Source organism: Canis lupus, chromosome 26 (assembly GCF_048164855.1).
Source record: "Canis lupus baileyi chromosome 26, mCanLup2.hap1, whole genome shotgun sequence".
Lineage (NCBI taxonomy): Eukaryota > Metazoa > Chordata > Mammalia > Carnivora > Canidae > Canis > Canis lupus.
Window position 1 is genome coordinate 20,122,383 of NC_132863.1, and position 12,757 is coordinate 20,135,139.

Sequence of the window (12,757 nt, forward strand, 5' to 3'; positions counted from 1 at the left end):
TAAGCCTATCAACCAACAATTAGAAATACGTACATGCATTTTTTTATTTAGGGTCATGGCAATATTGATCACATTCACTATGGTAAATTATAGAGTAGTCCTAACAAGTTCTTTTTTTTTTTTTAAGATTTTATTTATTTATTTATTCAGAGACAGAGAGAAAGAGAGAGAGAGAGGCAGAGACACAGGAGGAGGGAGAAGCAGGCTCTATGCAGGCAGCCTGATGTGCGACTGGATCCAGGGTCTCCAGGATCACGCCCCGGGCTGCAGGCGGCGCTAAACCGCTGCACCACCGGGGCTGCCCCCTAACAAGTTCTTATTACACATCTTTAACTTGGATTCATAGTGTTCACAATATTACAGAAAAATGCCATGAATTTTTCTCTTGTGACTCTTTGAACATTGGAGTAGAATGAATATTTGCGTCACATTTAGCAATTTTTTAATATATTGCAAATTTTTCCCTTTAGTTCTTATGATAGCATTTTTGTGTTTTATAACTGATATTATGGGAACCATGAGATACTGGATTTTCAAAAGAAAAAGACATCTGTATTCATCTTTGTATAAATTAAACAGGGAAGAAGAATAAGAATTTTTAAATCTAGGGAATTTATTTTCTCTTCTTCAAGGCCTATGTACAGAGAAGAATTACAAACAAGGGTGGGGGCCTGGGAAGCACCCTCCTTTCCTGAATTTGTAGCGGCCCCCGCACATCTGCCCATCCTGTCAGCCAAGATTCTCACTTTGAAAGTTCTGGACTCTTAGTAGCAGTCAAAACCCAAGCACATTTCCTCTTTTCCTTCTTAGTTGTGAATTCGTTAGCATCATGGGCTGACCTAGCAATGACCTCACAGTATAGCTAAGGTTAAAAACAACACAAAATACATTTAGAAAAGCAACAGTTAAAGGTGATCTTTTCCCCTTTGCCTTTAAAAAATAATAAATCAGCAGTTGGTGAGATAAAACTGATTTCCACTAACTATATACTTTTCATTCTTAAATAGTACACACCTGAGTCCCTGCTCCTTTTTTCACTTGTATATTTTCTCTGACATCCAGGTAGTACAGTGCGTCTCACCAAAGGGACCCCTTGCTTGTTCAAGAACATACTTTTTTGGAGCTACTCACATTCCTTACTTGGGTAAGTCCCTGTAACTTGTCATCTCATCAGCTTTCCTTTTTTTTTTTTTTTTTTTAATTTTTATTTATTTATGATAGTCACACAGAGAGAGAGAGAGAGGCAGAGACATAGGCAGAGGGAGAAGCAGGCTCCATGCACTGGGAGCCCGACGTGGGATTCGATCCCGGGTCTCCAGGATCGCGCCCTGGGCCAAAGGCCAGCGCTAAACCGCTGCGCCACCCAGGGATCCCCTCATCAGCTTTCCTAATGAAGAATTTCCCCCATGAACTAGAAATGGATCCATAATTTACTGCTTTCCTCAGAAGCTCATGATACCCAATTTGTAGGCTTCCAACTCCCTCTCTGATTCTAGATGGAGACTTTATACGCCTAACACATTTTTCAAAGAATGTACTTCAGGAGGAGTAATTATCAACTCAACATGTATATAGTTTAACCATTGTGAGACCATGTGATCAGTGTCAGAGGGAAGGCAAAGATGAGTAAGTTCCATATCTCCAGCAGGAGATATGGGCTACAGTGGGAGTTTGTATGAGTCAACCAGGTGCCTGCTGTTCTGGTGAAGAAGATCCATGGTAGAAGAGTACCTGTGAACTGGGAATATTCACAGGAGCAAGGGCTCCATGCTGCAGGGCCATCCAGAAAGATTAGGCCCACTGGGGCTGCCCTTCTTGCTAGGGTAACAAGAAGTTACCATAGAGAAGAGACTAAGGTAACCAGAAGAGACATAGAGAAGAGCCTGTAGAATGAAGGAGGATTTCAGCACTGCTCCACAATGCAGAATGCTGCAGAAACCAGGTTTTCATCTGGGTGTTGCCATATAGACTGGAAAACTCTGAAAGAAACATGATAATTAAGAGTCAGCTAATTAAGGAGATGATAAAGAGTCAAAACTGAGCCTACTTAATTATACCTCTTAACTTGAAAATTTAAAAATAAAGGCAAAAACTTTCCAGAGATTCCCTGTCTTCTCTGGTGTTTAGGGGTGATAGTGAGTGAGTTGTCAAAATCAGTGTCAAGAGTAAAAGTCTAAGAGGATGCTGGGAGAAGCTATTGTTTGTGATTGTACTGTATTTCATCCAAAAGAAAAAAAAATGTAGTACTTGACATCTCCTTTGAATTAAGAAATTCTAACCTCCTTGTGAAGTGTTTGTATGTCCCGTGATCTTGCCACACTTAATTCTGGTCCTCTTTCACAGGTGATGAGAATAAGCTGCCCAAGAAAACTGAACAAATGTAAGTCTTCATTTTTAATTTATTTTTTCTTTCTCAAAGTTGAGTTACTTACAAGTTGTGGCTGTCCTGTCTAACTCCTTTGAGATTAGCAGTGGGTAGGACATTTGATGAACAGAGCTGTGGTTTCTTAGACCCTGTCTCTCAGCTTGGAGTCCTGCCAGCTTTGCTATGCACTCCTCTCTCCAGAACTCACAGACTTCCTACCTGCAAACTCATGCATTTCAATGGCGTAATTCTTAATATATCTTCTACATAATATATATTTTTACCAGGGGCTTTCCCAAAAATAAAATATCCTGAAACATTGGGAGAATCTATGTGAAACCTCGTCTGCTCAGAGCAGTGTTTCCTCCTCTGGATTTGACTCTTAGGCTTAAGGAACAGAGCTGGGATCTGAACTCATGCTGCACATTATTTAAAAAGGTCCTAGTGTTGACTTCGCTCCCCTCACTTATGACAGGAAACCAAAGATAAGAAATAAACTCATTAATGTTTATGTTAGTCTGCTTGGGCTGCCATAACAAAATATCATAGATTGGGTCACTTAAACAGCAGAAATTAAATTTCTCACAATTCTGGTGGCTAGAAGTGTCAAGTTCCAGGTACCAGCAGTGTTGGTCTCTGGTGAGACCTGTCTCCTTGAGTTGCAGACAACCACCATCTTGCTGTGTCCTCACCCAGCCTTTCTTTTGAGTTCTTGTGGAGCAACAAATATCTCCTGTGTCTCTTCCTTTTCTCATAAGGGAAAAAAAGTCCTATTGGATTAAGTCCCTACTCTATGACTTCATTTAACTTTAATGACCTCCAAATACAATCACATTGAGGGTTAGAGCTCAGCATGAGTTTTAGAAAGACACAATTCAGTCTATAACAATGCTGCAACTACTGAATTCCAATAAGGAATTTTTCTTCAAAATATGAACATAATTGAGTTCTATTATTACCTAACTGAATATTCCTGCATAAAATACCTCAGTCTAGATGAGTGCTTCCCAAAGGCCAATAGTGACAAGCCACAAAGAATCATCTAAGGATCTTTTTATAAATACATGATCCCCAGGCTATAGTAGTTCCCAGAATTACTGAGAATCTCTGGGGTGGGAACCACTAAGTTGTATTAAAAAATATATATAGTATAAGGAATGTAATCAATCATACACAGGAAATTTGGAAAATAGAAAAGAAAAAAAAAAAAACCAGATCAGCCATAATTCCTCCTCTTTAGCACTGCCCATTAGTATCTTTCTGCATTTAAAAAAATTACACATTTAGGTTTTGTATAGCTATAATTAATGTGTAAGCAGTGTTTTAGTGTGTGAATTTTCTGCCCTTTAGCAACAAGTCCATTACACTCACATTTGGTGGGTATATATAGTCTTGCTTTGTAACTGCTAGTGATTCTTTTCTATTAATTTATTAATTTATTTTTATAGAAAGAGTGCATACACATAAGCAGTGTAGGGAGGGGTTAAGAGAGAGAGAGAGAATCTTAAGCAGGCTCCAGCCCAGCATAGAGCCTAATGTGGGGCTCAATCTCACAACCCTGAGATCATGACCTGAGCCAAAATCAAGAGTTGGATGCTTAACCAGCTGAGCCACCCAGGCGCCCCTGTACCTGCTGGTACTTCTGTGCCAGCTGTGCTTATCTACTGTATCTTCATTCTGAACCCCTAGGCATTTCTCCTAAACCAAATTCATTGGTGCCTTGCTTCAAGGACTAGTATTAACCGATGCTTGAGACTACATCCAGAGACTTGCCCCTAGTGGAACCTGGGTGTTATGGAGAGTCCTAGGGAAGGCAGCAGCAGCACCATCTGAGGCATAGAGCAGACCATCCCTTGTCATGAGTCTCAAGCCTCCCATTCATTTTATGAGTTCATAGCCAGGCAGCTTTGCATTCAGCTCTTGTCTGAGGGTATGTATAGGAAGATGGCCAAGCAGTGGGGAGGCCTGAACAGTGTTGGTACTGAGTGATGTCTGAGTCAAGCTGGGTGGAGAAAGGAGGAAGGATCTTTATATGTCTTTGATATTGGTGTCAAGATGTAGGATTCTGGTCTACCTGTAAGTAGCCAAATTCATTGTCAGTATCCCTACCAGGCCCCTTCCTATCAGGACACACCTCTCTGTTGTAAGCTGGCCAGCAATCTCAAGGATATGTTAATCCTTGGAGTTGTCATTTTGTTATGTATGCTTTTTCTGTTTTTTTTTTTGTTTTTTTTTTTTTTCTTCTACCCAATTCAGATCTCTTACCTAAAATGTAGAGGTGTGATGCATGAGCCAAGGAAGACATAAAGGAGTTGGCAGTGTGATGTGGCTGGTAGAAAATAACCAGGCTGACAGCAGATCTGAATTCAAGTCTGCCATTCATTTTCTGTGCCTTGGGCAGTTTATTCTGCCATCAGAGGCCCTACCTGCTTCTTCTCTAAGATGAGAGCATTAGACTGGATCAATTCTGTGTTCCTTCCTACTTTCCAACTCCTGCCACCTTCCTTTACTGGTTACAAGATTCTCAGGCATAAAAATAGACATATTCTTAGGCAAGTTTTTATCAGTTTCTTGCCAGGCACCTCCCCTGTCATTGAGGGTCTTGTGGATAAACCCCTTCTGTCTATAATTATCCTGATAAGATCCCAGATCTCTCTCCCCTAAAGTAGTGATTCCCAACTAAAGGCAGTCTTACTGCTTCTCTTCCCCCAGCCCCACCCCTGGGAGACATTTTTGTTATCCCAGGTGGGGGTACTACTGGCATCTAATGGATAGAGACCAGGGGTGCTGCTAAACATCCTGTAGTGTACAGGACAGACTCCATGACAAAGAATTATCTGGCCCAAAATGCTGAGATTGAAAATTTCTACTTAAGGGAAACCAATCTTGAATTTTCTAGGGACCTTCAAAGCAGTTCCACTCTGGCAAAGGAAGAAACCTTATAATCACGTTGGGAAGTGAGAAGTCTAAGAAAAAGGGCAAGATTGGTGGTCAGGGAGCAGGGAGGCTTTAGGAAAGGAATCTTTGCCCTCAGAAGCACACTCTATTCTCTAGATCGGGCAAGCTGCTTGAAAAGTGATGTGCAACGATAATTTGAATTTAAGTGGAGCTCATCTTTTCCAAGTAATCTCTTTTACTCCGGAGGTCTCCCACTCTGAGGTTCCAGTAGCAGTCAGCCTTTAGCATGCCTGGGAGGAGACGACATGAAAGTGTGGTGTGGTTGGTCCTGGAAAAGCAGGAAGTCTGTACCATGACACTGAAGGGATTCAGGCTCCTGACCTAGAGGGGCTTAGGAGCCCACAGAGTTCATTTTTGTTGGATCACAAGCAGGGAGGGTTGGTCTTCTGAGCAGAGCTGGCTTTTCTTATCATGGTTTAATAAGAGTAAATTTTAAATCAGGTGAGGCACATGACTTGTAAAAGATTTAGAAATCAGGGACACCTAGATGGCTTAGTCAGGTAAGCATCTGATTCTCAGTTTCGGCTCAGGTCGTGATCTCAAGATCCTGGGATCTAGCTCCTCATCAGGCTCCACACTCAGCAAGGAGTTTGCTTGAGATTCTCTATCCCTCTCCCTTTACTCCTCCCTGCCTCACCATGCATAAGCATACTTTCTCTCTCTCTCTCTCTCTCTCTCTGAAATAATAAATAAATATAAAAGATTTATAAATCAATGAGTTCCATTTTTGCACTTTTCTCATTCTTTTTAAAAATCAGTTTCTCAGGCAATGTCATTTATGTGCATGCAGCTTTTGTTGAAACCCTGTGATGCTGTAGTTAACCCATATTTTTTGTTCTAAAGTAGGCTCTTGTCCCAGGTGTATGCTGCTGTTATAGAGGCTGTTTTGGCTGGCATTGCATGTTATGCTAAAACTTCCAGTCTAACAAAGGTAATTTAAATACCACATTTCTCTTTCCTTAGTAATTTCAACATAAAACTTCCTATCTGTTTGTTTTGGTTTTGGACACCTGGTAGTCAGTTTTGTGCCTCATTGGAGTTGGCACCAGACAAAGAGGTGCCTGAAGAGGGCTGAACTGTTGCTGCCTGTGACAGAACTGCCATTGTTCTAGGAGTGACAGCTAATCAGCACTTCTCTGTAGATATCTGGTTGTGTTAAAGAAAAGTCATTCTGTAGTGTATTGTTTTACTTAATAGCTTAATAGCTTTTAACTTTTAAAGTTAAAAAATAAAAAATATAGGTTTTTCTATTATGAATTCAATGAAGTTAGGTAAGTTTGTCTTGAGCTACGTAGTGTGATTTTCTATAATTCAGTGTTAAAAAAAAAAAAAAAAACTAAATTAGAAAATCTCACTTGCTTATCCTAGACAAGCACATGTGTTCTCGTTCTCTGACCGTTCTCTTCCTTGCTGTTTTGCGGTTAACCTGCCCTGCTGAGTTGGATTCCTATATCTGACCCAGTAAGGAGATGAGAAGAGTCGGCTTGATGCCTCCCAATGCCAATAGGACCTTTCCTGAAGGAGCCATTTGACATTGGAAAGGTTGTGTATGATGTAGATACCAGAGAGACTGTAGCCATAGTCACCAGCTCCCTGCCATCTCCCCTCCTCACTGAACTTAAATCCCTGGTACAACTTGGGATTTGTCAGCCCTTTAGCTGTAGGCTTGTGCAATATTAGTTCTCACACTTATGTTTTTTTTAACTGATCTTTTGTAACTCTAGGTATTTGAATATTCTTAGCGTCTGGCAGAAACTCCAAGGGCAGTAGTCCCTCCCCCAGGGCCAGGGGAGAGGGGAGGAGAAAACCCTTTTCCAGACCTCACAATGGCATCACCCCAGCTGGTTACAGTTCCTGGCAGATCAGGTTTCAGTGCCCACCTGCCTGAATGAAGTGTTTCCTGGGAACCTAGCCCAAAGAAAGCAGGCACCTGTTTCCCTTAACAATGTTTTCACGTCGATCTTTTGATGTATATGAAGCAGTTATGTAGAGGGGAAGGGCACAGTGTTCTGGCCAAATGTTAGAAGGGTACTTCCTGTCCATGAGGTCTACGTTTTTCCTGCTGTTAAGGCTAATTGTCTTGTCATTGCTTTTTACAGGCAAAGGAAGTAGCTGAGCAGACCCTGGGATCTGGGTTAGATTCCTTCGAATTGATGCAGTTTAAGGCAGCCCTACGGTAAGCAATGGCTGCTATTCTCTATAAGGAATCATTCTTAATGTTTGTTTTATAAAGACCCTTTTCTGCCTTGCATTTGATATTCCATCTCCCCTCTAAGAAATGTGCCAGTAAATAAGGAGTTATGTGAGGGAGAAACATTCATGATCAGGGCTTTGAGAGGCCAAGGATCCAGAGATGGAGGAACTGTATGATAAAGAGTCAGACACATTTCCTGATGCCGGAATGTGAGGCAGAAGTGTCAGAGACCTGAAGGACCCAGGTTCAGAGGTTAGAAAGGTGAAGCTGGGAACATCAGGAATGAAGTTTGTTAGGGTCAGGGTCCCTAGGCACATAGAAACAGTTACTGCTTAGAAGAGCCTGGCTCTGCGCCTCTGCTACCTCTCAGGTATAGATACCCTGAGCCTGCTCTTGTCTCAGGGGCTAGATGCTCTGGGAATCAGGCTTGCTGGCAATCTAACCATCATACATGTCCTGGCACATCACAAGGGCCCTCTGTGTGGTCTGTATCCATAGCTAAACTTTCACAAACCCAGTCTACCTAACCCTCCACCTGTCCTGTATGAGGACCACTAGGTGTACTTTTTTTTGCAAAGGAGGCAAAAGATACCAACATGGGGGAGTTTTTTGGGAACACATATGGGATGTGCCCTGGGGTGCCTCAGCTCCATGACCCACATCTTTTTACATCTATAGCCCTGGGTAATAAGAAAAAAAACATTGAGAAAGATAAATCAGTCAGTTGATCTAACAAGAATTCTATTGCTGCAGCTCTAGGAGCAGAAGGAAGAGCCAGGTTTCTTTGGTGGAGACTTCAGCCCCTTTCCTCTGGGTCTTCTGGATCTTGTAGCTCTGGAGGAGGGAGGGGGATAGAAGGAGTTTTTTCCCTTAAGGCCTTGTGCTGGCCTGCACTGCCTATTCCTGGCAGACTTGAGTTTGAGGAATCTCCTTTGCTTTCTGGCTGTGAGTGACTTTGGGTAAGACGAGGAGCTCTTTTTACATCTGCTTCCTTGTCTTCCCACCATGCAGAGTTACTAAGCATGTAAATGTTAGCTGCTGTCACATGGGGGTCTTCTGTGTCACCATCAACATGGCTGGCATAGTCATTCCCTGCCTCCTTTCCTTGGGGCCTTATATAGGCTACTCACCTTTTGGAGAGCAGGCCACTTTTCCATCCCAAGGCCTTTTAGGCCTGGGCATACCTCCCCAGCTGAAGGAGGGAATACCAGGCAATGAGGAGCGTCTCCCAGGGCAGCCCTCCATTTGGAGCCCCACTCCTTTTTCTCCACAAAGTCACTTCACTGAGTACACCTCACACTAATCAGATTAGCTGATCATCTCCTGAGAGGAACACAGGACTTTACCTCTGCTCAGGCTCTGAGCAGGGGATGGCAACTTGACCCAAAGGTAGTAAAGAGGAGGATCAGAACAATATGTCACAGCTGTGGAGCAGGCAGCCGTGGGCCAATAGAGGATCTTCCCAGCCTGCAGTAGACAATGGTTCTGTCACATTGTTCTCTCCTGCTCTATCCAAGAGTCAAGACAGCCCTGAGAATCTGCACAGAGGCGGAGCTATGACTAGAGTCAGATGCTGGCCCCACACTTGGCAAATGTGCCGTGAGGGCCCAGCACAGGTGCACTGTAGCAGCAGGTGTCTGGGGAGTAGCCAACAGTGTGGTTATTAGCAAGAGCAGACTAACTTTTTATTTTGTTTGGATCTACAGCTCCAAGATGGCTTTTCATATTCATGCTGTGAATAATCAGGGAAGGTAAGTGTATGTTTGTGGTGCATGCTCACTTGGGGCAAGTCTTAGAAACAAAAAGAGAAGAGAGGCTATCTTGTAGCTGCCAGCGTGGATGGCATAAGACCAAGATTGGGCCTGGGACTGGCCATACTCTGCTGAGATCCTATACCCTGATCTTTTCAGTGCTTCCAACTGAAAGACTGAGGCATGGGAGTAGGAGGTGGATCTAATTCCTTCCAGTGGCCTATGTACTACTTCTGCATACATGCAATCCAGTGCTTTGAAAAGCCCTGAAAGAAATCTGGGCTAGGGGTGCTGCCATATTGACAAAAAAAAAAAAACAAAAAAAACATTGTAAATGTAATACATGTCTCTCCTGTCTCTTTTTCTCTTGTAGGATTGTGCCTCTGGACATTGAAGATAGCTTATACTTCGTGAAGACGGTAAGTAGAGCTGCTATAAGCCAGCTGGCAGGAAGTAACCTATAGAAGAACATCTACAAAGGGTGAGATAGGAGTAGGTGAGAGTCTTGGGTAGACCTTAGCTGAAGAAATTGGTCAATTCTCAGGAGTGTTCCAGCTGCAGCTGTGATGAGCCTGTGATTTTGAGGGTGTCCAGGCAGCTGTACCAGGCCCACATCATACTCCCATGCCTTGGCTTCCCAGTGTCCAGGGTTTTAGCTGAGAGCTGAGAGAGACACTTCTTCCTAAGGTTAGGGAGGCTTCCTCCAAATGACTGAGACTTCTGTGACCTAGTGTGAAAATGAGCTGAGTACTAGCCTGGCTCAACACAGACTGCTGGATTCTCTGTGTTTCAGGGCCTGTGTTGATGTCCTTAATAGGGATCTGTGAAAATAAATTTTAAAAACTGGGGGCCTAAGTCTCCAGCGAAGTGGGTAGTCAGAGCTGAACTTTCTGACCCATGTGCTGAGGGCACCCTGATAGGACAGGGGCATGGTTTAGAAATGCAGAAATATTGGTCCCCAGGTGGACTGGCCAGCATGGCCTGGGGTAGCAGTTTCTAGAACAGTTGCTCCTGGTCACAAGCAAGTTTTCTATTTAGCCCAGTGCATCCTGATGTGCAGAAGATTGGCAAGGGATGCATGAGAGGATGATAGCCATCTACCAAGATTCTGGTTGCAGTAGATATGGGCACAGATTATACCTTGAGTCTGTTCTGTAGCTACTGCCCAAGCCTTAAATCCAGTGAGCTTTTGGTCACTAGGAACTTGGTGCACAGGTATGGATGACTCAGTGCAAATGCATGCCTACACCATCACCAGTGGAAAAGCAGTAGTGTTGTCCTATCTACAGAGAGTTGTCTACTCTACAAAGAGTAGAACAACATAGTAACTTTTTAAGGTTGTGACTAATTTCTCTTTTTATAATGTGTCTGCTTCCTGTACCTGTCAACAAAATGTGTTGATGTTTGTTTAGAACTGAGACTTTATTGTGACATCATCAAGATGCTAGGAGATGTTTTTTGATATCAGGTGGTAGTACTTTATCTCCTTGCCAGACTGTAAGACCTGACTTCTCTATTTAGACCCTTCTGCAGTGCTCTGGAAGGTCCTTTGCACAATAGAAGGCAATCAGGAGTCCGGTGGAATCATACTGTTGTGTTAAGTATGCATTCAGCAGCCACTAATGAAATAAGAAAGAAGAGAGAGAAAATTGTTTTCTGTCCAAATCCTGTCCTCCTTTCCAAATAGAGATAAAGTTCTGCCTTTTGATTTTCTCTCTCCTCTTCCTCAATATCAAATGCTGAGTATAAAAGTAAGGCATTGGATATAACCTACTGGATTGTCTTTGATCTGGAAACCAAAGTGGGGTTCCCATTGTCATTTAAGAGAAACCATGCTGCCCAGCAAGGTTTTATGTCTTCACGTGTTCAAAATTCTTTGAAGCAGATTTTGCTTCAAAAAAAGCAGGGGTTTTTTTATAATAAATTTATTTTTTATTGGTGTTCAATTTACCAACATACAGAATAACACCCAGTGCTCATCCCGTCAAGTGCCCCCCTCAGTGCCCGTCACCCATTCACCCCCACCTCCCCCTCCCCTTCCACCACCCCTAGTTCGTTTCCCAGAGTTAGGAGTCTTTATATTCTGTCTCCCTTTCTGATATTTCCCACACATTTCTTCTCCCTTCCCTTCTATTCCCTTTCACTATTATTTATATTCCCCAAATGAATGAGACCATATAATGTTTGTCCTTCTCCGATTGACTTACTTCACTCAGCATAATACCCTCCAGTTCCATCCACATTGAAGCAAATGGTGGGTATTTGTTGTTTTTAATGGCTGAGTAACATTCCATTGTATACATAAACCACATCTTCTTTATCCATTCATCTTTCGATGGACACCGAGGCTCCTTCCACAGTTTGACTATTGTGGACATTGCTGCTATAAACATCAGGGTGCAGGTGTCCCAGCATTTCATTGCATCTGTATCTTTGGGGTAAATCCCCAACAGTGCAATAGCTGGGTCGTAGGGCAGGTCTATTTTTAACTCTTACCCCTTCCAGTTGTCAGGCCTAATCAGAAGGTTAACTAAAATATAAAAGCCTATCTGTCACTTTTATACATCCTTATTTCATGACAACATGAGAAATTAACCACTTTGGCTTTAAATGTTTCTTTCTCAACTCTTCTGGCTTTCTTTTGTGTTTGGGAATCTAGCAATTTCTTCAAGAGCCCTACAGCTTTTATCTCTCTCCTGAGGCTAGAGGTCCCAAGCTAGGACAATAATGTATGAAAATGAGCCCTATTTCAGGAGCTCTGCACCTGGCCATTCAGCAATATAAGGCCAAGAGGAGACAGGACCTGAGAGGGCTCATTGTGGTACTCATTTCATGTCCCTCACCAGATCTTCAGTCATTCCAGACCCTGGCTCTAGTTCATACCATTTTCTGCATTTCTTCTGCTAGATTCCTCCCCCAGATTGTCCCATTTCCATTAGTTTTAACATAAATTAGGGCTTCTTTACCAGCCATTCAAGAACTCTGTCGGTATTGCTCCAATTTTTTTTTCCAGCCTACTGAAGCCTCTATTTTTGTCTTGCCATAAAAGCTTAAATAGTTTCTTTTAATTTTTTTGGTACTGAAAGAACATTTGTAGGTATTGACATGTACCCAGAAATATCCATGAAGACATGTGTACTGAATGAATGACTGCCTTCCTAGACTTGTTCAGAACTTGAGCCCAAATCAAAGAAGGAGTTGGTGAGCATGTAGATATGCCAGGATGTGAAGAGTGTACAAGTGTACAAAAGCCTGGAAGAAACACCTCCAACTCAGAGGTCAGGGCTTCATCACAATTAAGGAAGGCTATTATCTTAGGAAAGATAAGCAATTTGAGGGAATTTATAGAAACATAAAAATATTCCTGTGGCCCGAGTGTGTCTCTGATGCAGAAGCAGTTGCAGGGGAGCTTGGGTGATGCTGAAGTCCTCTGCTAGTTCTGAGATGTAGTTCAGGATAACTTGTTTTCCTTAGAAACTCTGAGGTACT

General features: G+C 42.6%; 1 protein-coding gene across 3 annotated transcripts in view; it reads left to right on the plus strand.

Annotated features, from left to right (window-relative positions):
• The window catches only part of DNAAF9 (dynein axonemal assembly factor 9), a 141,420-nt gene that overhangs the window by 60,491 nt on the left and 68,172 nt on the right, over window positions 1–12,757 (plus strand). For 2 of the 3 annotated variants that reach the window (XM_072800236.1, XM_072800237.1), the window contains exons 11-16: window positions 1,063–1,144; window positions 2,344–2,380; window positions 6,167–6,254; window positions 7,423–7,499; window positions 9,224–9,268; window positions 9,642–9,687. In XM_072800236.1, the coding sequence (XP_072656337.1) occupies window positions 1,063–1,144; window positions 2,344–2,380; window positions 6,167–6,254; window positions 7,423–7,499; window positions 9,224–9,268; window positions 9,642–9,687 (375 nt within the window). The remainder of the gene's footprint in view (window positions 1–1,062; window positions 1,145–2,343; window positions 2,381–6,166; window positions 6,255–7,422; window positions 7,500–9,223; window positions 9,269–9,641; window positions 9,688–12,757) is intronic. The other variant, XM_072800239.1, reaches the window with a different exon arrangement.